A 26,905-nucleotide genomic window follows, 5' to 3' on the forward strand; every position below is an offset into this window, starting at 1 on the left:
AAAAAGAAAGCGACGAATTATTGTATACGGTTCGGTCACTCGTTATGGTCCGCAATCAGCGCAAGTGGTTAATTTCTTGCACTGGAATGACGTGCCGCGTCGTGAATTTTTTGTTTCAAAATTGTAATATTTTCTCAGTTTTAAGTATACCTAAGTAAAACAAAATAATAATTAATTACTTCTCAATAATTTCTATCCAGTGATATCATAGCAACGAGTTTAAAAAGGAAAGCGACGAATTATTGTGTACGGTTCGGTCGCTCGTTATGGTCCGCAATCAGTTGCCAGCGCAAGTGGTTAAAGAAAGCTAAAACGGAAACGAACGGATCGAGAGGCGACGACGAATTTACTCGTTCGTTCGACCGAAATAAATGAAATTTCTATTCGCAGATATTTTTCTTACCTTCAAGTAATCACTTGAATTTTTAAATTGTTCCCCCGTAAGAAACGAGAAATTTAGACCGAAATAAATAATTAAGACGGCCGGATCGAGGTAACGACGAATTCCCTCAAAATAAATAGAATCCCTCTATATTGTCGATATTTTCCTTTCTTTCGAGTATCACTGAAAGAAAGGAAATTTTTATACTCTCATCTTGAAGAAAACTTCAGTCCCTCTACATTCGCCTTTGCCGCGCGAGATCTCTCGCCAATTTCTTTCTGCGCGATCCTGCTGTCTTCGCAGCGAAAGAAACGAGAACAATTTGAACGGCGACAGACGAAAGTCTGGTTGCAACACGAGGCTGAACGCCTTGCCCGGAGTTTTTGGACAGGCAGAGTTTGAGATCAGGGTACGGCTCGTTCGAGGTTCCTCCAGTTCGGCAAGGTCTCTCTCGCGGAGAAGTCGGGGAGTGGCTAGAGGAACGCCCTCGTTGCTTTCTTCCCTCCTTTGCCTTCAGACCCCACCATCCTGAGCAGCCCTTCGTGTCCGCTCTTCGTGTTCCCTCCCTCCACTCCCTTCTCTCTCTCTCTCTCTCTCTCTCTCTCTCTCTCTCTCTCTCTCTGCATTTAATTACTTTACGTGGCGTCGCGTCGCGGCGTCCAGAGAGAAGACGAGCAGAGAGTAGAGAGTGCGCCTAGCCCGCCGCGGATCCACTCTACGTCGTCTTTCGTATCGACGCTTGACGAAGGTTCGCTCGTTAAAAACCTTTTTAAAATGTCGGCCTATCCGCGATCCTCCTTTTCCTCCTCTCGCTCCCATCCTTGCTCTCTCTCTCTCTCTCTCTCTCTCTCTCTCTCTCTCTCTCTTTCTCTCTCTTTCTTTCTCTCCCCTTCCTCGGGTCCCTTTTTTTTCCTCCGCTGCCTCCCGGTTTTTAGAAAAAAGAGAAGGCCACGAAATTTCATCGCAGCGGCTGAAACGCCTCGCCCTGACGTGCGTTGCGCCAGGCAACAGTATACTGCTCGCAAAGATTAGGGGATATTTCAAAAGTATCTAAGATTTTTTTTTTTTTTTTTTTTTATTATTAACCACCTGCGCCGGCAACTGATTGCGGACCATAACGAGCGACCGAACCGTATACAATAATTCGTCGCTCTTTTCTTGAACTCGTCACTATAATATCACTGGATAAAAATTATTGACAAGTAATAAATTTATTATTTTGTTCTACCTAAGTATATACTTAAAACTGAGGAAATGTTACAATTTTGGGACAAGAAATTCTCGACGCGCGTGACACGTCATTCCAGCGCAAGAGCTTTAAAGAAGAACATTGGAAAAGCAGAAACAAGTTGAAGAAAGTTGTCCTTATTTAATAAAATGTTCCCCTGATTTTTGCGAGCAGCGTATATAAAAAAATCATGGAGGACGAGACAAAAGTGCAGCAGACACACACGGAAATGACCAAAACTCTCGAGCCAAGTGTTGGTGCAATTTCTAACTGCATCTGCGATTGCAGTTACAATTGGCATCCCTCTCTAATTACTCGCGAAGCCGGCTTAGCCGTGATCAATTTTTTTTTCTCTTTTTTTGTTTTGTCACCTCGCGAGAGTAAAAATGGACCCCGTTACGATTTACCGCAATTTGCGGTACGACTTTGTTTTGTTTCGATGGCGAGCGGCGAGCTTGGAAATTAATTCGATTCCGCAGTTTAATAAGTTTCGTTTTACAAAGCACCCGGCCCACGGACTAACAAGAGCAGCGGAGCTCATTACGCGGCTATCTGGTCGCCGATCGATCGGCGGCCAGACGTTACGGCATTGTGTGATTAATGAGTCGCTCGACAAAAGAAAGCACAAATTCCTTGGGCGTCGCTATTCTTCGAGATTTACTAAGAGAAAAATAGAAGAGAATGATGACCGAGCTACTCCCGGGCGGCTCCGGCCCGAGATATACAGCCGAGTTTCGAAAAAGAAGAGGGAAAAAATAATAAAAAAAAGAAGAAGAAGAAGAAGAAGGAAGAGAAGCATCTTTATCGGTCGACGCGTAGACTTGTTCAAGTAATTTCAATCGGTTGAAGTAAATTCGGTGATGAGACGTCGCTTCGCGATGACCGAAAAGGACCGGAGCCTAGTTTCGAAGTAGGAAGCAAAATTGTTCTCTAACCAGCGCAGAATTGTGGAAAAGTGTAACGTTAATTAGGCTATCAGTGCATTAATAACGAGTTAAACCAGTGCCAAAGTGTAGGTCGCGATCCCACGTCGGGTTACGCAACTATTATAAATTTGGAGGTTGCAGAAATTTCGACAAAGTTAAAAAAATTAGTTTTCATATAGTCTGTAAAATCGTAATAAAAAATTAGTATTAATAATAAAAATAATAATAAAATAATAATAAAAAGTTAGTATTAATAATAATAAAAATACAACAAAATAATAATAAAAAATTGGTTTTTATTTGGTCTTTAATACAGATAAAATTACAGGTTAGGTAAAATTATATATATTCGTATATATACCAAGGAATTGTTGTCCAATAAATTTTCTTTATGATTCGTCGACAGCAAAAGTGTTTTACTTTGTATTCTTATTAATTTGTATACCTCTATACCCAGTGTCGCGAAGATACTTGCTCGAGTAAAGTGGAAAAGTCCCAAGTTGAACAGATCACTCGGAAATTGTTCGTAACATGGGATTCGGCGAATTACGTAAACTACGATCAGCTTGGCTCGAACGACCTTACCTTACCAACGATAAAAGACGAATCGATACAACTCCGTGGCTCGCTGAATTTTAATTTAAAAACCCCGGTGCTCGAAGAAGAAAAAAACACTGCTTATCGCGTTGTTGTACCTCTCTGCAGTCTTCATTTCCAAATGTGGCCTGTCCTCGTTCGCCGAACGCGGAGAAACGAAAAGAGAGAGAGAAGGAGAGAGAGAGACGTGGCACGCAACGACACGACGGTCCCCTTTAAGAACGAAAGAAACGTTCGTTATCTGATTAATGAGCAAATAATTCATTAAACTGGCCACGGTGTGTGTGTCCTGCGGCGAAAGTTCAGTGCACCGAGGGAAGCTCGGTTGAATAATCAAGCGGCATAATACCTTGACCGCTGGAAAATGGCAAAACGATATGGTTGGTCATACGGCCACGGATACGGAGCCGCGCTCGCGAAAGGACGTTTTACGATTACATGTAAATTTATTCGCGTACACGTAATCCACCGCGGTTGGCGATTGCAAATGGTTGGCTTGGCGAATCGCGATCCTCACGCACCGGAGGGATCGGGGCGAGTTTCGTGAAAAGGCAGGCCAGCCGACAGGGCTGGCGAGCAGCCGAATATAAAAAGGTGCTTGCACGTACAAGGCGCTTGTACCAATTTGACGAAGCATGATGGATTACACGACGGATCTCGCAAAAAGTTTATATCCCAGGAATAAATTATCATAGCATTGTCTCGCCCGCCGCCGAGCGCTTTGCTCTGGGTGTGCCCAGTGCAGCGTGCGTTCCCTCTCCCCTACGTTACCGACAGCGTTCGTTCTCCAGCGTGCTCGAACGTTCTCCGCTCGAATCGTGCCTCCGACGAGATTCATACACCGTTTTTGAACGTGGTGGAAAGTAAAAAAAAAAAAAAAAGAAAAAAATTCGCCGAATCTCTTCTTGAGAAAAGAAGGTGATTAAACTTTTTCGAAACGATTGCTTGGCTCGCTTTGGGAAAATCAAATATTCTAGAGGCACGCAAATACTCGGGGGAGGGGGGTGGACAATACAGGTTACCTATTAACCATTTGCGTCTGGCACACTGATTGCGGACCATAACGAGTGACCGGGGCGGTACACAATAACTCGTCGCTTTCTTTTCGAACTCGTCGGTATGATGATAGAAATTATTGAGAAGTAATAAATTTATTATCTTGTTTTACCGAAATATACTTTAATAAACTGAGGAAATATTACAAAATATTTTGAAACAAATAATTCTCGACGTGTTTCGAGATCGCGATAAGTGACAATATGTATACAATAATCGTCGCTTTGATGTCAGTGGATAGAAATTATTGAGAAGTAATAAATTTATTATTTGTTTTGCCTGGGTTATACTTAAAACTGAGAAAATATGGCAATTGCTCTGCGCTGGCAAACTGATTGCGAACCATAACGAGTGACCGGGCCGTACACAATATATTCGTCGTTTTCTTTGTCTTCTGAACTCGTCGGTACGATAATGCTGGATAAAAATGATTAAAAAGTAATAAACATATCATTTATTCTCCCTGGATTGTACTTAAATGTACTTAAAACTGAGAAAATATTGCAATTTTGGGGCAAAAAGCGCGGCACGTCATTCCAGCGCAAGAGGTTAAAGTGCAACGTAGTTATAAAATTTTCATTTTTATTAGTTAAAAAAATAGTAAGAACAATTGTTTTGAACAATTTTAACAAGTATAAAAAACCTGCTCTGCTTGGCCTGTCTTATAAATGATCATGTTAACTACTAGGAACTTTTGGCGTATTTATAAAAAGTTTGATTTATTTCAACACGTATATTATATATTCGTCATTCTCTTCAATACATATACATATCACATATCCGTAACACACGATGCATTGAATCTGATTCTGCTCCATGGTCAAATTTACCAAACATTAAATACTTGTACTTCGGTGCGAGACAAATGCGTCAAAATGCCAAGCACTACAAAATATTACTTATCTGAAACACTACTAAAAAAAAGAACAATCACTTGGCTCGCAAAACATCGAAACTCCTCGAAAATTATCAACTCTGCACGAGCTGTCGTTTGCTCTGAATCTGAAAATTTGTCACACGATGCGGTGTCCACTCGAATGGTCACGTCACAGTTCGGTTATGCATCTTACTTTAGGAAAACAATATGGTATCCATTGGATTTTACCCGACTTTCACCTATATCCCTTGATCCCGATCGTTTAAACCGTCCAATCTTGTTTCCGTGGCGGTAATTCTCCGATGACGTTGTAAATAGGGGCGTACAGCTTTGCGTATCGATTTTCAACTGCGCGTTGAAATTGTCTAACAGGCGTTCAACGTGACCGACTCCGCCTGCTACGGAGCGTACACACGTTAACTTATCTGCGCCTTTAATAATTCATCGAACAGAGGAAAGAATCGAGAGATAGACAGGTTGAGGTTGAATATCGAACGACAGCAATACAATTCGGTATAAGAAATTAGAAAACGTTAATACTTACTGCTATACAGGGTGGGTCGTAGTACAACCGAGCAGTGAGTGATTCTTCGTGATTCAAAGAATGAGAAAAAAAATTTGGTGTAACATTCTGTTTTTATCTGGGGCTCGGTTTTCGAGAGAATCGACTTTAAAGTTTGTTCATCTTTGAGTTTCTAGGCAATGAATTGCCTTCGTTGTTAGAGGATGTACCCTTAGCTACTACAAGGAGTATGATTTTCCAATATGACGGTGCACCGCCACATTACACGAGGGAGGTTTTAAAAATTTTTTAAATCAAACGTATTCGTGTTGGATCGACCACGATGGTAAGGTGTACGTTGGCCATCAAGATCTCACGCCTCTAGATATTTTTTTTATGGGGGCGTATCAAAGAACAATATTTATAAAGACAGTATTTCAAATATTACACACTCGAAGCAAAAGATTGCGGAGGAATTCGAGAAATTTAGAAAACGACATCAGCTTACATTCTGTTCAGATGTCATTGATACGTCGAGCAAACTTATGTACGCAGCAACGAGGAGGACATTTTTCAACAATTGTGGTATTACAGTAGAAAGTAGTAATAAGGAATAAAAAATTAATTATCAGTAGGAGCACTTTGTACTGCTTTAACCACACAAATAAATAACGTTTGTAAACACTATCTTGGACGGTAGGAGAATAGACAACCAAATCGTTCACAAAGTCGAGCCCCAGATAAAAAAATGTTATGCCAAATTTTTTTATTTTTTGACGTAGAGTCACTCCCTGCTCGGTTCTACTACGAATTCCGGCCCACCCTGTACAGATACTCTTCGTCTAGGTAATTCTAAAGAAACACGTCGAATGATGTATCGCGATTCGCTGGCAATTGTGCGCGCAAATTTAGATGAAAAGCGGTGGGAAGATGAGATCGGTTGAGGGGAAACGCGAAACCGCGAATAGTGGGGGACCACGAGATATAAAACGCATGCGTGAGTACGTAAAATGGAACATCTGCCACGTGCGCGGGCGGTGCATAGTGCGTATTCGTGCGTGGACGACAGAAATCTCAAGGGGAAGATCGTGAAAGCATGGCCGCATCCGCCATGCGTGCGCCTCCATTTAACCATCCACTGGTTTTCGTCCCTCTTTCCTATTATTCGCATATAAACGAATAAACAAACTCTCCAATTATTCGACAGATCAACAGTAACAATTCTATTCGCCAAGAAATTTGCTCGAATTTGTTCCGCGAATTTTGGCATACGCCGGGTGGATTTACGTGTAAAGTAAACTTGGCGTTTAATAACAGTATTCAATGGAGAGTGGATCGTGGACTGTCTCGTGTCCGTGTCATTTCGCCATTTTTCTTCCTCGATAAAATTAAGGAAGAAGCATTGAGGACGATCGGATGCAATTTATTTCCAGTGTTGTATTAATTTCCGCTTCGATTGGTCACGACCGCTCACAAAGAGAGACAGAGAGGGGGGAAAAAAAAAATAATATCCGATTGGCCCGATGCGTAGCAACAACCGTGACTAACTTCGTCCAAAGTGGATACGGAATTGAGGACCGGCCCTACCCGTGGATCCTCCTCTGTGTTCTCGAAGCGTATAGAATACAAAAATTGGTCAGCCTTCCTTCCACGGCGTAACAACTTTTACTAAATTTCGATAATTCCTCGAAATTATGATTGCCACGCAATCTTCTTCGCTATCAAGGAAGTATACAAAATAAAAATGAACGTAGTTTCGCGCTCGAGAGAGACTCAAAACGAAAGAAAAAAAAGAAGAAAAAAAAAGAAACGAGATGGAATGAAATTCGAAAGGAAGGTGAGGAATTTTTTCGAAGCCATTCGAGTCGTCCGGCAGATCCCAAGAGGGAATCAATATTTGGAGTCGTACGTGTTCTGCCATGTTAGTCGGGCTATTCCAGCGGAGAAACCCCCGTGGACGATCTGTTTGGGGGCAGCTGGCATGCATGGGGTTATAGGGATACTCGGGGCCGTGACTTGCCATATCCACCCCTGTAACACGAGCACGCATCATTACTCATATCGTGGCTCGTTGCACGCCACGGATTCAGAACGAATTCGGGAGGGCACTTCCAGCGAGCTTAGGGATGAAAATACACGACAATAGAATCGATGTATTGAAAAAAAAAAAAAGAGCACCACCGTCTTCTTGCGCAAATACGTACACTATATTTATACGTGCTACACTTGAAATTACAATGCGAATACGAATATCTTGTATATCTTACATGTAATTATATTTATATTATATTAATTATATATCTTATAATTATCCTATAGTTATATATCTTATATATCATATATGATTATATTATATTTATTATACATCTTATATATATATATATATATCATATTAATTTTATATCTTATGTTTATATTATATTAATTATATATTTTATAATTATGCTATCTTTATATATTATATTTATCATATATCTTATATATATCATATTAATTATATATCTTATATTTATATTATATTAACTATATATATCTTATGTATTATATATGATTATATTATATTTATTATATATCTTATATATATATTATATTAATTTCATATCTTATAATTATCCTATATTTATATATTATATTTATTATATATCTTATAATTATCCTATATTTATATATTATATTTATTATATATCTTATAATTGTCCTATATTTATATGTTATATTTATTATATGTCTTATATTTATATTATATTAATTATATATCTTATATATAATATTATATATTGGATATTCTAATACTAATAGATATTGTAAAAGATGAAGACTCGACATCGAACAGTTCCGAAGATAATTCTTTAGCTTGTCCCTTATCTCTGGCTTCAAGGTACCCGAAACGTGCAAACTTTAACGCCCGAGTAATTTCATGGCTCGCTTGTATCTCTTTCATCGGCAAAATTAGCGTAACGTTGCCGCGAAAGCGCAAAGTTTCGCTATAAATCACGTACTATGTGTCCCACTGTCTATGCATAACACCGAATCATTATATCAAGAACCTACATACATACATCCAGAGTAGAGATCGCTCTGAAAAACAGAATTTAAACACAGCAAAAATACCGAGAATAAAACTATCGTACCAAACAATTACACCGACCAGGCTTTTCGACTTTCTCGCAATCAGTTTGGGCACAAAATGGCGGCTTCATCTCGGAGGCAGCGGCTGATAATTCCCGTCTCTTTTTTGGCACGGTCTGCTCTTCACGACAAAAGGTTGTCCCTTTCGTCGGCCGTACGCCAGAAATGTTTCAATCGACGGATTAAAACATTAATATGAAACTTGCGTTAGCGTGTAGAAACGCGTCGCCGAAGTTGCCAGGTTAGCGTTGAAAGGTTAGGTTTGCTGGTGTCTCCTCCGCCCCGTTTTCAGCTCTTCAAAGATCTCGTGTCTGTACAATGGAGCTTTTCTGTGGGTCGTAAGAGTTGTGTTATACCTGATCTCATACTCGGATCGCTTCTGCGATTTTGTTAGAATTTTTCTTTTTTCTTTTTTCTTTTTTCTTTTTTTTTTTTGCAAATCATTCCCGTTTCATAAGCGACAACAACCGTGTCCAAAGGTGCGTTTGAGAGTTTCATTCGCCGAGATCGCTTCGTTTTCTGCAGCGATATAAAAGTCGTTTAGCTAGGTTTATGATTACTCGGTCGAGAATCGAAGAGCTTTCGATATCTTTCAAAGTTGATTGCAAAATGGATAATCCGTGTGTACAGGAAATGTCATGTATATATATTTTAAGGCCGCGATATCCTAGGCGAGGGAAATAATACAAATCGAAGAAGACGAGGGGCGAAGAATGGCAAAGCCAAACGTTAAATAAAGAAAGAGGCCAGGCCACTCGTGTTGATTTAGGATAGATATGTATCAGACTAGGTTGGTTAAGGCCGACCTGTCACTTCGAGTACCATTAGCCCTTTCCAGACGCTCTTCTCTCCTGGCTGACCTTCAGCCTGTCATTATCACATCAAGTTTTCCCACTCGGCCCTCTCGCGAGGAATTCCTCCTCTCTGCGAGTGAAATGAAATGAAAATCTGGCGGCCTCTCAACCGAGAAAATTCGATCACTTCGACCGTCCAGTAAAGAGAAACTCCTTCGAGTATTCTTTCTGTACTTTCTCGCAGAGGACTTCGTACCACCGTACGAGATTCTCTAATTTACAAAGGTTTCTAATTCGCACGAAAGAACGGCGGAGGATGGCAAGAAAAAAAAAAAAAAAAAGAAGTTACCGACTCGAAATATCGTTCCGTCACTGGAGTGGGTCACTGTGCCACCAGCACCTTCCAGGGAGAATTCGTGCATCACGACAACTTGCAACACGCCGAAGAGCCAACGGTGTCTTGTTTACGGAAGCGGGATGTCTCTTTTAGGGAAAGCGGCAATAGGCCGGCTCAATTTCGTTCGACACGTTTCGACACAATTTTCCGAGAAAATAGAAATTCAATTCTTTTTGTTAGTATGGAACAAAGTCGATCATTTTTCCGACGATTCCTTGTCCGAAATTACAAACAATGTAGTTAACTATATCAATACACAGCAAATGGGTGTCTCAGCTAATGAAATAGAACAGTTTTTTTGATCGTCGCATTTTTATGGGATTACCGAAGATACAGAGTTCCATACTTGAGAATTCCTTTTATACAAACAAGTTGCACACAAACGTTGTAAGCCGTTGCGAAACGTACTAACGTATTGTAATAAAATCGTGGAAACTGCTGGATTCAGTCTTTAACCAGTCTTGCGCTAGTAACTGATTTGCGGACCATAACGAGTGACCAAACCGTCTTCTTTTTTCGAATTCATCGGTATGTCACTGGATAGAAATTACTTCACAAGTAATAAAATGTATTATTATCTGTTTTGCCTTGTATTTCAATATAATCTTAAAACGGAGAAAATATTGCAATTTCTGCAAGAGGTTAATGTGATATTTTTATTGATTCTGCATTTGTCACGCAAATTTCTTCTATAGTCGTGGAAGGAATTCGGGTTAATAAATTTCCGTACGATTGTATAATTAATTATTTCAACGCGGAATTAAAAGGATCTACCATCCAGGCGCCATGGCGTCATGGCGTCGTCGCGAGGGTACTCTCGCTGTTACGTCATTTCCCTCGACGAGCTGACCGATCGAGGGGGGCCGAGGAAGGAAAGGAACGGATGCGGAAGTAAACACGATCGGAGAGATGAAGTTTTCGAATGTCGAAACGAGAAAAATGCACCGCCTAAGCATGACTGGGCTACCGTCGTTGCACTGGTGGTTGGACGCGTGGACGCGCGGACGCGCGTGGCCGACGAAAAGTGCAAGCTAAACGTGAAGAACGAACGTCATAGTATGAGGTGGCAACAATGCTCATTGACGGCCAACTTGACATCCAGAATGACTGGTGTGTACGAGGGTGTTAACTAGGTCTCTGACCCCGTTTACAGAATCCTTCGCTATTCGACCATTCGTTATAAACACGCGATTATTATTAAAATCTAATGAAAGTCTCACGTGGCCTCTGCCACGCGAAATTTAGTCGTAATGCAACATCTGATCCAATTAACTTCTACGTGACTCAACTACGATTCGTTAGCGCCAGATTTATATTATTTAGGATAGGTTAGGTTTATGTTCTATTCCACGATTCTATGGTCGAAATATTTTTGGATTTGTAGCTCCTTCGTTCGAAATCAATGGATTTAAAAATTGGCTAGAACACAGGGTGTTTTCAACTTTCACCAAGTGCTAGTTTTTTTTTTTTTTTTTTGCAATTTTCATGGCGCTTTCTAGGGAATTAACCCTTAATTCTGATTGGAATATTTTTAGACCTACAGTTGTTTCGTTTAAAATTAATGGATTTAAAAGTTGATTACAACAGAGAGTGTCACCAGCTTTCCCTAAATGCTAGTTTTCTTGTAACTTTCGCGATACTTCCCAGGGAATTAACCCTTAATTCTGATTGAAATATTCTTAAACGTGTAGTTCCTTCGTTCAAAATTAATGGATTTGAACGAAAATGATTGATTAGAACAGGAGGTGTTTTTAACTCTTTCCAAATGCTAGTTTTTTTTTTTTTTTTGCAATTTTCGTGCCACTTCCTAGGGAATTAACCCTTAATTCTGATCGAAATATTCTTAAAGATGTAGTTCCTTCGTTCAAAATTAATGGATTTGAACGAAAATGATTGATTAGAACAAGAGGTGTTTTTAACTCTCTCTAAATGCTAGTTTTTTTTTTTTGCAATTTTCGTGCCACTTCCTAGGGAATTAACCCTTAATTCTGATTGAAATATCCTTAAACGTGTAGTTCCTTCGTTCAAAATTAATGGAAACGAAAATGATTGATTAGAACAGGAGGTGTTTTTAACTCTCTCCAAATGCTAGTTTTTTTTTTTTTTTTGCAATTTTCGTGCCACTTCCTAGGGAATTAACCCTTAATTCTGATCGAAATATTCTTAAAGATGTAGTTCCTTCGTTCGAAATTAATGGATTTAAAAATTGATTAGAACAGGAGTTGTTTTTAACTCTCCCCAAATCCTAGTCTTTTTCTCTTTTTACAACTTCCTAGGGAATTAATCCTTAACTCTGATTGAAATATTCTTAGACCTACAGTTCTTTCGTTCAAAATTAATGAATTTAAAAATTCGAATTAGAACAGAGAATGTCTTCAGCTTTCCCGAGGTGCTAGTTTTTCTTCTTTGCAACTTCCTAGGGAATTAATCCGTAACTCAGAATCAACTTGCGTGGCACTTTCACTTATTAAGTCGATCGCCGCGTACATTGCGGCGAAAATCATTTTGTAATTTTTTGTCGTTGTTATGTCTACAATTCACGCGTTGCAGCGTTACGTCAGATCCTTCCTGCGAGTTTGTTTCCGTTTGTTATCCGTGCACCGTTATTTTTCGTCCTTTCCGTTTACGGTAATACTTCTGGACCTGATTAAAGATTGAACAAGTACATCATAGAAACTTACGCGGCAGTTGAAACGCGATGCGGCGTACGATGCTATTTTTATTTATAACAGTGTAGAAAAACCTACCAATCAGTCGGATGTCGCGAACGTTCGTTCACGCGTATTACGTAAATTGCGAAAGAAACAAGGAGATTAGTGTAGAAGAAAAAAAAAAAAAAGAAACAGTAACGTTACGTTATATAAATGCAGAATATTAAAAAAGAGAAAAAAATATAACACGTAACACGAAAATAAGAAGCACTTAACTTGCTGTATGCAACATAATTTCCGATTCGAAGAAGTTTGAAATCAAAGTTCTTCAAGTTTCACAATGGTTTATTTATGATACCTGTCTTGCAAAACTACGCATTTGATCGTAACTCGTTAATGCCATGCAAATGATCCTCTGCAAAAGCGATTTCTTTTGACGTGTATCGTTGTCACATGCGTAGATGCCGTGCATGCATGCATGCATGCATAAGCATAAGCGTACGATAAAAAAAAATTAAAATACACCCGAGATTGCAGAAATTCTTTTCAACTGTTGCCAACAGAAATCTAAAAATATCTAAAAATATCGGAATATCTAAAAATATGTCGTATATATTTACTATCTATAGGTACAAAAATAGCCGTATAATTTCCATACCTCGAAATGTCGAATCATTGTTCAATCTGGGGGACAAATTTCGTTTGCCAAGCAACAAATTATGGGAGTTTCTCGTACAATTTCCGCGTTGTGATTGTCGACAAATAGCTCGACGGAAGGAAAGTGGATCGGTGCGTACATTTATTTGGCGAGGAGGCGAAGGAAAAAAAGTCAGAGGCCACGATCGTATCTACGGGGACGAGCCACGACGTTGGAAAAGCACAAGTTCATGCAGCCACTATTATTTATCGTATAGAGGAGGAGGATGTCCCGGAGACTCGGTTCTTCCACGAACGTTCTAGAAGATCGGGCACGCATTGTTACGTGTATACTTTTGTCGGTGGTCGCGTTCCGCTCGCAGACAGAATAGTTCGCCGCAGAGGGTACAATGATTTGCACTTATTGATTAATAAATCAACGCTCCGCAATTGTACTTGCCTCGCTCGCGGTCTTTCCAAACCTGGGCTCTACGTAAATCGCGACGTATCTGTGCACGAACCGATCGATCGGTATCCGCGGAATTCCTGCTATAATGCTTAATGTTAGCGCTTAGGTCGGTGATAATTGGAGAATTAATCCGATACGCGGCGCTTCGAACAGAGTTCGAATAAGAGCGACGACACAGGCATAAAGGGTATCGACAAAACAGGCATTTGACAGGATTTAGATAGCATCTTAACAGCAGTGGTTTACAGCCTTGATCGTCTGTCGTGTCCAGCCTACTGGGTGTGCACTGCGAACCGCTAGTCACCCTCGGAACAACCAACGAAATATACATTATACACTCGTTCGTCTTTCTTCAGTTTCGTCTCTAACCACTTGCGCTGGCAAACTGATTGCGGACCATAACGAGTGACCGAACCGTATACAATAATTCGCCGCTTTCTTTTTGAACTCGTCGCTATGGTATCACTACAGAGAATAGAAATTATTCAGAAGCAATAAATTTATTATTTGTTTTGCCTGGGTTGTACTTAAATATACTTGAAACTGAGGAAATGTGGCAATTTTGGAACAAAATATTCTTGACGTGCTGTTGCTCTGTGCTGGCAAACCGATTGCGGACCATAACGAGTGACCGTACCGTACACAATAAAATCGTCGCTTTCTTTCCCTTTCGAACTCGTCGACATGATATCACTGGATAGAAATTACTGAGAAGTAATAAATTTATTATTTATTTTACCTGGGTTATACTTAAATATACTTGAAACTGAGGAAATATGGCAATTTTGGGACAAAATATTCTCGACGTGCTGTTGCTCTGCGCTGACAAACCGATTGCGGACCATAACGAGTGACCGTACCGTACACAATAAAATCGTCACTTTCTTTCTCTTTCGAACTTGTGGACATGATATCACTGGATAGAAATTACTGAGAAGTAATAAATTTATTATTTATCTTGCCTGGGTTATACTTAAATATACTTAAAACTGAGGAAATATGGCAATTTTGGGACAAAATATTCTCGACGTGTTGTTGCTCTGCGCTGACAAACCGATTGCGGACCATAACGAGTGACCGTACCGTACACAATAAAATCGTCACTTTCTTTCTCTTTCGAACTTGTGGACATGATATCACTGGATAGAAATTACTGAGAAGTAATAAATTTATTATTTATCTTGCCTGGGTTATACTTAAATATACTTAAAACTGAGGAAATATGGCAATTTTGGGACAAAATATTCTCGACAAGTTCTGTTGTTGCTCTGCGCTGGCAAACCGATTGCGGACCATAACGAGTGACCGTACCGTACACAATAAAATCGTCGCTTTCTCTCCCTTTCGAACTCGTCGACATGATATCACTGGATAGAAATTATTAAGATTATCATCATTTGTTTCGCCTGTGTTACATTTAAATATATTTAAAACTGAGAAAATATTGGCACGTCATTCCAGCGCAGCAAGAGGTTAATAAATCCGATTGTTCCATTGTACCGTGTCGATTAGAAAAAAAAGAAACGCTGGCTTCTTCGAGGTTTTTGTTGCAAAACTTTGCTCGTCCCTACGAATGCCTCAGCGAATGGCAATTAAAGTGCAAAAGTGCGCAGGGAAACAGATAATATCGAAATTACGCAGACACATAGTGCAACGTAACGAGGAACATTGTAATTCATGTGCGAACGCGAGTACACTCCGTGGCCGGTCAACAATGTCTTATTATACTTGATATACCCAAACCTAGAACTATATTTGCAAACTCGCGCGATGCTGCACCACTCGGTACGAGAAACGTGCCAAGCAGCAAGGAATTAAGTTAAGCAGAGGAATGGACAAAGGTTTGGAGGCAAGAGAGAGATTTTTCCAAGGGTAAAAGTCGAAGGACAATGACTCGGGGCTATGCACCGGCAGGATGCACCCCTGGAAAATAAAGCTGTGGTACACGCGGCAACGTCGGCCGCGATCAAGAGCGTCGGGTATACGCTCCCTGGTCACAGTGGGGAGCCGGAGAATGGCATTATGGGTAGAGACCTTCCCTCCCTTCTCTCCAGACCTCCAGCGCGCATTGTCTGGCAGCCATATTGGAATAACAGCCAACCCCGTCGTGATTGGTCCGTTTTTTAACCGGAGAGAAACCCGTCGCCTGGCACAATACTTGTTCCCTGGCCATGGTTAGGCAATGCCTTGCTACGCGATAGACTATCAGTCGACTCCATGCTGTGCCCGCATCGAAATCATCTGCCAGTGTGCCGGGCTGTTGTGTGATTCTCATCGGTATCGCGCGATGATCGCGTCACCATGAAAGAGAACCCCTCTCGAGAAGCCTCTGGTTCTCCGGTTCCTCTCCGCTTCCTCGTCGTCCGACCTTGCCAGAAACTGGTACCAAACTTCAGCTCGGTTCCTCCGCGAGGTTTCGAAGCAGGCTGCTACGTTTTCTACGGGAAGAGTAAAGTGGCCGCGAAACCGGGGGATGTGAAGTGCCCCGATCTTCTCACAGCCTTGCGTCTGAACGGCGACTGGATCCGTTGCTACTTCCGTTGGGATTCCGCTAGTTGTTGACGTACGTTGCGCTACAGTGACGTGAACAAGTGAACGCATACGGATTTTTTTTCGTTTCGAACTTCTGTATATGTGAACTTTCGTTGCGAAAACCGTGCGACTCTGGTGCGACGTGTAGTTGGATTAGCCGTGTTGCGGATTACGTTCCTCGAGGTACGTCGATGACACAGAACAGCAACTTTATTTATTGCAAATTACAGTAAATTAACAGAGTTGTTTGCAAAATATACAAAAGCGTAAAGGAAAAGAGAAACTCCCGACTCTCCGGTAATTTGCCGCGCAGTCAGATCCGTGGTTGCGACGGCAGACAAATGGTTCAACGCTAGAACCGACGACTCACGAGCATAAAACTTTCGTTAGAGAACTTTCGTGTGGAAGATCTTTGTAATACTCGTAAATAGGGCACGCGAGCTTTTATTTATCATTCGAGTCTTCAAAAACACATTTGTTTCGTATCTAACAAATATATTTAAATGGTACTTTTGACCATTTTGGTAGCTCTCCGGTGCTAAAGCATGTCAAATTGCAACGGGATTGCAGAAGTTTTCGGCACGTCATTTTCATACCTACACGAAACATTGCTTAGCCTGATCTGAAGGTAACCGATATCTTTTCCTTCCGAGGATTACTGGTTAACGTTCACGCAATCAGGAATGGCCTAACTCCTAACTCCTCTGTTTAACCACTTAACCACTTGGCAACTGCATTGCGGACCATAACGAGCGACCAAAATTATTGACAGCTGATAGATTTATCACTCGTTCTGCCTATGGGTTATACTTGAATGTACTTAAAACCGAGAGAATAATTGCGATTTTGGGACTTGCGTGGCATGTCATTCCAGCGCGGGAGGTTTCAAAGTTTCGTGTTCTGGTAAACGAGCATCGGTGACATCGGTCAACGACGACAATTAATGATGCAGCGATCAACGAACAGTGATTACAAGCTGAGGGGCTTTACGATTTAATACGTACGGGCGAAACGAGAAAATGAGACGTCAGAGAGACGTCGGGCTATTTTGAAAAGCGTGCCGGTATCGGTCATTGGCACCCCTTTTGTCAAGGGCTGCAAATAAGATTTGTCCTGGGATATATTTGTCACCATGAAATGGGTAGGGAAGGGGTGGTAAGGTAGCAATCGTGCCGGCGCATTCGTCCCGTAGGATTCTTTCGTCCTCCCCGCATTGAAACGTCGACGTGGCGCGCGAGACTCGAGGAACCGTGGTGGACGTGGCATTAGAGACACGGACCTTTCTCGGGTTCAACCCCTCCCCCTCCCCTCCCCTCCCCTCCCCTCCCCCCACAGAAAACCTTACTACCCCCGTGAAGGTCTGGAAATTTTGTCGAGTAACGGTGGAATTATTATCGGGGAAAAAGGGCCGCGGCGGAAAAAGAAAATGGTCGTTAGGCGCGCGCGAAATGTGAGAAATGATCTGTCGACGGTTCCCGGTGGCGTGCTGGCCGTGGAAAAAGCCGGCCGCGTGTTCAAAGAAACCGTGGAATCGAACGAGTCGGGGAAAATCTGCGCCATTAGAAGACCGGCAGACCGTGATCCAGCGGATTCAGCATCTTGCGTTCCGTTCCCGACAGAGGCAGAGAGACTCGTTCCCCTCGAGACGTTTCTCGTCCTTTGGCCACTTCCCTCTTCTGCCACTTCTGCTTCCCACAAAAGCATCCCTAGCCGTAGGAAACACTTTTATTTTTTACGTAGTTTCATACATTTCAAGGTAAAAAGCGTGCACCTTTTTGAAAAACTGGCTTTTCGTTACAATTGCACTGCGTTCGAGATTTGGTTCTCGCGGGGATTGTCGTGCGTGATTTTTCTTTCCTCTTTTTTTTTTTTTTCAAATTTGAAAAAGAAATGGCGGTGCACAGTCTGTTGAAGAGGGGGGAGGCGAGTGAGCTCGGCATCCTGAAAATTATATAGGTGGCCATTATCGCGCGGTCTGGCACGCATTTGGGCCAGACAATGGCCGCCGCTACTCGTTAATGTAATAACCATCCTAAAGCCGGTGGATCTCCCTTCCCTCCCCGCAGATCCATCGTACTCACGACCGGCAGAAGAACGAAAAGCCTCTTCTTCTTCTTTCGCCGACCTGCCTGTCGTTCGGTCCCGACCTGTCCGCATTCGAACAGCCTTCGAAGAATTATTATTTTATGAGATTATTATCTTTAATAACATCACCTCGCTAGAGGAAAGAAAAGAAATAGAGAAAAAGAAGAAAAATAAGAGATGGGAAAGACGACTCTCACTCGTCGAAATTTTTCGCTCCTTCTCGTTTCCATCGCCTCGATAACCGGATTAATTAGTGGAAAAAATTATCATATATATATGTATATATATATACAGTCCAAAATTTAATCTTTTTATCTACTTTAAAAAATACAGTTTAACACTGGAATTACAGCGTGGCCAAAATAACCAATTTATAATTTTTATTACAATACACATTTGTGGACGTAAAACAGTATATTTTTAATATAGTATTTTTAAAATAAGCTTGTACACTCCTCGATAGTTCTAATATTACAAAAAAAAAAAAAAAACAACGAAGACACTTTTCGAGCACATCTGTAAACGTAAAACAGTGTATTTTTTATATAGTATTTTTCAAATAAGCTTGTACACTCCTCGATAGTTCTGATATTACAAAAAAAAAAGAAAACAACAACGAAGATACTTTCGAGCGTACGTTAATCGTTCAACTGTTAAATCATTCAACCCTCCCAGAAGTGTCTCGGAGGTGGCCAAAAGATTTCCAACATTTTCTTCCTCTTTCCGTTCCTTTCCAAACGATTAGGTGATTGTAAAAGTTCGGGCGACGCGTTGCGCGTTTCGCGCGGAGCGACGGCGAGGCTTGCAAAAGGTTTTCAAAGGCCGGTGGCGTTCGGAGCGTGCGTAAGGGATGAAGTAGGGTGGAAACGTGGACGCGCGATTGGCCGTGGGGCGGGAACATTCGTGGGGTTGTTCGTGCCAGCAGGTGGATCTTCAACAACACCCCTTTGTCCCTCAATTAGTTGCGTTTCTTTCCCTTTCCTGTCCCTCCTTCCGAAATTTTACCTGTCCGTCGGGCTACAGTCAGTTCTCGAGTGCCCAGCGCCCGCGCGCCCGCGTCTCCGAATTTTAGTCGAGTCACACCGAATCCGGTTTTCCATTCGAATCCTCCTGCGTGGAGCGTGCGAGTTTTTACTCGCAGCGTTTCTTCCCCTCGACGCGCTCGCGAGCGAATTTAACCCGCCGTGGAAATATCTCGCTTTACGTTTCGCGATCCGCGATGTGAAAATCGCGGTTGATACGTTGTGAACTCGCGCGTGTGTGAACTTTTGCATGAAGAATGTTCGTGAGGATACTGTACATAAAGGAGAGGCCGCTCTTCGCGATGCGACAGCGTAAACAGATCCCACCGGTTTGTTAATCGTCCGATCGTGTTTTTGGACGATAAAGTGACGCGTTCCTGACGTAGGATCATGGCTCGGAGTCGTGGAATCCGCAGAGTAATATACTTGAAAATTAAAGCTACATGTTTGAACGTATTAAACTTTCACAATTGATCAGGCAATGTCAAGCTTCGTTCTCAAATAATTGTACGAAGAATGTTCGTGAGGATACTGTATGCAAGGAAAGACCACTTTCTCGGGATGTGAATAGTACAACAAATTCAACTTTTGGAAGAAATTAATCGTGGCTCGAAATAATATTAGATTTTCTCCTTCGATGTTTAAAAATTTGGATCGCACGCCATCGCGCTCCATCCAGTGAAAAGATATTAAGACACAATTAGTGTCTTTTAAGTTCCTAAAAATTTTCCACATTCTTTGCACGTTGCTCGCCGCCTGACGAACGTAAACGACGACAAAGGATGAATTACAGCTGTCAATAAACAGCGTGCGGAATGTAATAGCGGAAAATTAAAGAAAAAAAAAAAAAAAAAAAAACACAATCTATCCCGCAACACGGTATGCAATCTTGGCTGCAATTAAATCCTCTTAAATGATCCTCGAGAGTTGTACTTGGGCACGCGATCCTGTTTACGCTTACTTATGTCTCGTCAACCGATGATTTGATCGCGTGCGTTGTTTTCCCTGTGCGTCAGGCACAGAGTGCCCCGATCGAAATCCACGATTATTTCATTCGCACGTCAAACGACTTTTGCTTTTTTGTTTTCTTGTTTTTTTTTTCGTCTTGGAGCGACTGAAACTCGAGCGAAACGTTTGTGCCTCCTGTTTGCAGGTGAATACATCCTCAATTCCGGCAGTCGGCGTGAGAACGGGAACAACGGGGTCGAAGAGGACGATCATCTGCTTAGGGACGCGTCGCTCGGCTTAGACAATCACCCGTTGGCTGGATTAACCGATGATTCTTTGGGACTGACCGACACCTTAGAGCTCGAGAATGATTTCCCAACGGATTTACTCGGGGGTGGTCTCTTAGGGAGCGCGAACGTCGAAGGCCTTCTCAACAACGACTCCTTGGACCTTCCCGACGGATTCAATCTCGAGGAGGCGCTACAGCTCGTTGGCCTCGATGAGGCGCAATCAGAGGTTTATTCCATCATTAGTTTGCAAATGCTTCGCCAAATGTTTATTCTCGCCGTTGTTGTTTCGTTGAAAACAAAGCAAGAGAAATTAAATAAAATTACGTGTATATAGAATAGATAGTAAAACGTAAGCTTGCAAAGACCTTACAGGCGGGCAGAGTTATTTCTTTTCGTCAAAATGCGTGTTGAAGCCATTCCACAGTTTTTGATTATCATAATTAATTGCATAATTATAGTGTAATGCAGTATAATTAAAGTATAGTTAATTAAAGTTACTGTAATGTAATATAATTAATTGTAGTATATATATATATATATATATATATATATATATATATATATATAGTATAATTAATTAAATAATTATACGATATATAGTATATATTGTAGTATATTACATATAGTACAATTAATTAAATAATTATACGTTATACGGTATATATTGTAGTATATTACATATAGTATAATTAATTAAATAATTATACGATATATAGTATATATTGTAGTATATTACATATAGTATAATTAATTAAATAATTATACGTTATACGGTATATATTGTAGTATATTACATATAGTACAATCAATTAAATAATTATACGATATACAGTATATATTGTAGTATATTACATATAGTACAATCAATTAAATAATTATACGATATATATAGTATGTTACATATAGTATAATTATTTACTTAAATACACTTAATTATTTAAGTATAATACATACAGTATAATTATCTAAATAATTATACTATATATAGTATATTATGATATATATAATTAATTATATAATTATAGTTTTTAATTATTTAATAAGATTGGTTTACGAATAATTGTCAGTTCAATGTGGGGAAAAAATGTTGCTCAGCTCGAGTTGCCAATCAAAATGTTCATCCTGTTTGCCGAAATCATTTTACAAATCATTTTAATTATTATATTTCAATTACATAATTATAGTATAATACGGTACACGTTATAATATAATCAATTATACAATTATAACTTTCGGTTATTTAATAAAATTAGTTTGCGAGTAATTGTCAGTCCAGTGTGGGAAAAATTGTGTTGCAAATTGAAATATTCTGAAAATTATCATCTGCTATCAAAATTACCGAATATTGATAGACATCGTATAAATAGTATTTGAATCTGTAATTTCCTTGGTCGTTTTAAGATATCCTGTTTGTTTTAAGATGATTTGACGAACGACTTCAAACGATATTACACAGTTGCTTGGACGATAAAAGGCAGATGAAACAAATGAGGATAGACAGAAGTTGAAGTTCGGCATCAATCGAATTCGTACAAACGAGATATTAATCGAATTAATCCGGGAGATCTCTACCTTACCGGGAGAACGTAAACTATCCTCGAAAATTTGGCAGTTCGAGTAGCTTCAATGGCATTGGCATTGTATAATAATAATAATAATAATCGTGTGTACGTATCATATAGGAAACGAAGCCGGAAGTGAAGAAGGAAAAAGATAGCATCGAAAAGTCAACGTGCGCAAAGGACGAGTCGAGCATTACCAGCTCGAGCAGCGTCGAGGTCGCGAAGTCATTCAGGTGCGAGGATCCTAAGAGCAGCGACATGATTCACACACCGCAGTTTCATCATCCCCATCATCCACACCATCGTTCCTTCCAGGTACGTTCGACCTTGATTTTACTCTCTTCGACTTCGTCGTTGTCGCTTCTCGGTTTATACAAACACATTTTTCGATCGCTGATCGTTCGAAGAAATCGAGAAAACCAGTTGTCAGTCACTGATTTTGATGAAATTTAATGTAAATGTAGTTTTCAGAAGAAATATTTCTCTTTTATCGGCAATCATCATTGTGAAAAGTTCGGGGAAATTTTGTCAAATGAAATCTCGGAAATTATTGATGATATCGTTCCTAAATAAATTGTCTATCGTTCCTAAGTAAATGTGTAAATTGACGATATCAGTTTTCTAACGTATATACATCGTTTTATTGAAAAACCATCTGTTTAACCTGTTGTGCTGGAATGACGCACGTCGAGAATTTTTTGTCCTAAATTGCAATATTCCCTCAGTTTTAAGTTTATATTGAAATATAACCCAGGCAAAACAGATAATAAATTTATTATACCTCAATAATTTCTATCCAGTGATATCATACCGACGAGTTTTAAAAAGCAAGCGACGAATTATTGTATACGGTTCGGTCACTCGTTATGGTCCGCAATCAGTTGCCAGGCGCAAGGAGTTAACCTCTTGCGCTGCAATGACGTGCCACGCACGTCGAGAATTTTTTGTCCCAAAATTGCTATATTTCCACAGTTTTAAGTATATTCAAGTATAACCCAGGCAAAACAGATAATAAATTTATTACTCCTCGATAATTTCTATCCAGTGATATCACGCCGACGAGTTCAAATGAGAAAGAAAGCGACGAATTATTGTATACGGTTCGGTCACTCGTTACGGTCCGCAATCAGTTTGCCAGCGCAAGAGGTTAAACAATATGGAAAAAACCGTATTTTTTGTAAGTTTTTCCAGGTGAATATTAATATATTTTCTCGAATATATATAAATATATATGTAGTCAAGTTTAGTTCGTGGAAAGTATATGTTTAACCACAAGTTACGGATAAATAGTTGTCTTCATTTTTTGCGTTACCAAAAATTGATTCATTTCTCGCTGGACGCGAATAGGTAAACTAGATAGATTCACTTTTGCGAGTGAACATCGATCGTCGAGTAACAGCGACAAAATTCCAAGTGTTTTCATAATTTTTCCATAATGAGAGAGATTGAAATTACGAACCTAACATAACCTAGTTACGAACTTCGATACGTAAACTCAATTCGTACGCTCTTGACTTACGCGTATATATTGTTACTCTTCCCCTTCCCCTCTGATTCATCTTCGTGTATTTAAGTAATCAACATATAAATATGCACGACGTTTTTTACGAGATTGCTATTGCTACGTTATGATTGACGCGTATTGCGTATTACAACGTCGAATTAATTTCTAAAGTGAGGCACTTTTCGTTGGAAATCGTCCGTCAACATTTGCTTTGCTGTGAAATTGTTTCCGAACGAATAACAAATTAATTCTACGTCATGAATTAATTACGTTATAATTAATTAATTAATTAATTCCACGTTATGAGTTATGAATCGAACACGTTTCGTAGAGTAATTACGCGTACTGCGTTTTAAAGAATTGTCGCGCGCGTATATCGATAACTATGGAATCTGTTCTTGTTCACATACAATTCGAGATAACGAATCCGGGGCAAGCTATCACTGCTGAATAAATCCGTGAATACACGTGTAAACGATCTAACACGGCTCGACACGTGTTGACAGAAATTTTATTGCGAATTTACTCGACTGGTGAACAAGCAAGCAAGAAAATGATCTTGATATTTGCCCGAATTTCCATATAGACAACTAGCGTCGTTTCTGATTCGAGACACCATTATAGATGACTCGAGTCAGAATCCGCTTGCCCCGTACCTGAAACCAGTTCCCGATATTTGTAGCTAACTGATCGCCGTGTACGCGTGCGTAGTTTTCGAACGCAATTACTTTTCCCAGTTCCTTATCCGAGAGAAACAAAACTGTCGTCGATTTGCCAATTAACAAGTAGATCTAATTATTAAAAAAGAAGAAAAAAAAAAAAGAAAGAAAAATACTCGAAAGAAGGTTAATACGTACATTCGCAGTGAAAAGAGGATTCGCAAACTTTGTTGGGAGGGGACGAAGAAACTCGCGACGACGCGGTGCTCTCGGTGAAACGTAGCTGGCTACTACGAACAGAGAAATAATGATTGTTTCGGCAATTGAGGTTGCACTATATTTCCCAACCGTCCACCACATTTCTTCGAACCTACTGACACACATAAGATCTCTCTGCCGCGAGATAGTTATCGGTTAACGCGGCGAACAGTCGAGATCGACGAGACAAATCTGCGGCGACAGAGGGAGAGTGCTCTCTGAAAAGGCCTCTGAAACCGTCCGTCCCCGTGAACGTTTTCTCCTGGCAGGACTTTGGCGGGACAGTTTCACGTTTTACGCGAGGCGGCGAGAAAAGTCACGTTGTTAGCCAAGTTGGCAGGACGATCGTGACAATGACCTACCGAGATAGTCTCCTCTTGAGAGGAGTCTCGAGGAAAGAGAGAGAGAGAGAGAGAGACACGAACGTGACGCAATGCGTACGTGCGATGCACGTGGAGAAACACACCTGAGACACACACTGCCGCCAATCGGAGAACTCCGGGGGACCCCTACCCGCCGAGTGATCCTTGCCGAGCACGATCGCGATCGCGTTGTACTCCTCGGCAACGCGGTCGCCGCTGACACTCGCGGACGACATGCCGTAAACGCTTCAACTGGCCGTAAACCTTGTGGAAAATTAGCGTGTCGTTCTCTCCCCTCTTCCCCTCCTCCTCCTCCCCTCCCTCACCCCCCTTTTCGAGTTGAAAAACTTCCCGCCGTCCTTGCGTCTCGTTGCCAAGTCCAGTCCTTCGTCGCGAAGGATCGAATCGCGGGTTTCGACCAACGGGGTGCACCAGAGAGAAGTGTTGTCCAAGCTTGAAACAGAAATATATCGAGCGGATTGCGCGACCTGGCCGCGTCATCATTCGGTGTATAAATAAATTTCGAGGAAAGAATAATTTCGATAGAAGAGACATTCGTCGTCGGATCCTCCCGTGACAGTTTGCCAAAGTCGGAGAAGTGTGTGCGCGATGAGAGATTGTATTGCCGCCACCCTGCGAGCATTGGAGAGCAGCGCAAGGGTGAGGTAGAGATATATATATGTTTCTTCTGCGTGTGCTTGCGATGGCCAACCACAGTAATCGGCGAATCGATTGATCCGAGATTCGAGAGGAAGAGGCCCCGCGGAAAGAGATATTTCGAGTTTGTTTTCGTCGAAGGGGACCGGAAGTGCTGTTTGACCGCAATCACAGACACATGAATGACGTGCAGCAGTTTTTCGTCAAGCCTCACACGCGGAGCAACGTCGAGCAACATCAAGCCAGTTCAGAATGTTGGAATCTCGTTGTGGACGAAGGTCTTTTCCAGGTACACACACACACGCGCGCGCACACGCACACACACATATAGACACGTTAGTTAGAGAGCTACACGTTGTCGTAAATACGCGTGGTAAATAATTACGTAACGAAGCCGAAGACGTAACCGGGGGAAGCAACCGATTTGCAACGACGAATCGAACGTCCGAAGATTGAAAAGTAGTTCAGCATCAGTAGTTTGACAGACAAATTACACACATTCGACGAATATGAGCGATTACGTGCCATTTTATATATGGTATTGCATACGTCGTACTTCAATCAATAATAATTAGACCGCGGCTCGATGTATATGCATTATATCGCGAGTGGTTTACAAAGTACGAGAGAGAACGCAGAGGCGCTCGTTTTGATCTCTGGTGAGACTCGAACTCGTTCGTTGAGGTTGATCGTTTCCGCGAATGGACAGGATTACGATCGAAATTCATTTTTCGTAGATTGAAAGAAAAAAGGACACACACACATAAACACACATGCAAATACACGTAGGAGTGGATCCGGCGACCTTGCCTCTGGTGTGGAAGTGTGTAAAGCGGTGATTACGATGGCCGCGGACATGTAATATCCAAGCGGCGAGCAGGACTCTCAATACGAGTAATGAGCGAGCTGAATTAATACGTGTGTAGATGCCCCACCGGCCGGGACCTTTGCCTGAACAGAAGGATGCACACTTAGGCGCGTATCGTACAATAAGAGAGGGATTACGCAAGAAGACACCGGTGTCGCCGGCTCGCGAACCATATCATTTTTGGAACTCTTCTCTCACGCGACCGTCGTATTAACACTGACCTCACTCACCTGTAATTGCTACTTGTTACCGGTACGCCAAGATACAGAAGACGACGCATGTAAAATAAAGTACGACCTATTATACTCGGCCGCCACCGTGTTACGCGTTCTCTTACTTACGTGTCGTCGTAGTCGGGTTTTTATTCTTCGTTCGCGTTCCTCGTGCTCGTGCTCCTCTCCAAGTGCAACCTTGAACGGGGGGGGAAGTTCAGCACCACCTACAACACTGATTTCGATCTGTGACTGTGTGTCGTCTTTTCTTTCCTTCTTTTCTTTTCTTTTTTTTTTTTTTT

The 26,905-nt window shown here is 41.1% G+C and overlaps 1 protein-coding gene across 7 annotated transcripts in view; it reads left to right on the forward strand.

Annotated features, from left to right (window-relative positions):
- LOC122530230 (segmentation protein cap'n'collar) overlaps window positions 1-26,905 on the forward strand; it is a 99,004-nt gene that overhangs the window by 42,079 nt on the left and 30,020 nt on the right. For all 7 annotated transcript variants that reach the window (XM_043657035.1, XM_043657027.1, XM_043657019.1 and 4 more), the window contains 2 exons: window positions 20,437-20,747; window positions 22,204-22,398. In XM_043657035.1, the coding sequence (XP_043512970.1) occupies window positions 20,437-20,747; window positions 22,204-22,398 (506 nt within the window). The remainder of the gene's footprint in view (window positions 1-20,436; window positions 20,748-22,203; window positions 22,399-26,905) is intronic.

The sequence above is a fragment of the Frieseomelitta varia genome, unplaced genomic scaffold (genome assembly GCF_011392965.1).
Source record: "Frieseomelitta varia isolate USP_RPSP 00005682 unplaced genomic scaffold, Fvar_1.2 scaffold_134, whole genome shotgun sequence".
NCBI classification, from domain to species: Eukaryota; Metazoa; Arthropoda; class Insecta; order Hymenoptera; family Apidae; genus Frieseomelitta; species Frieseomelitta varia.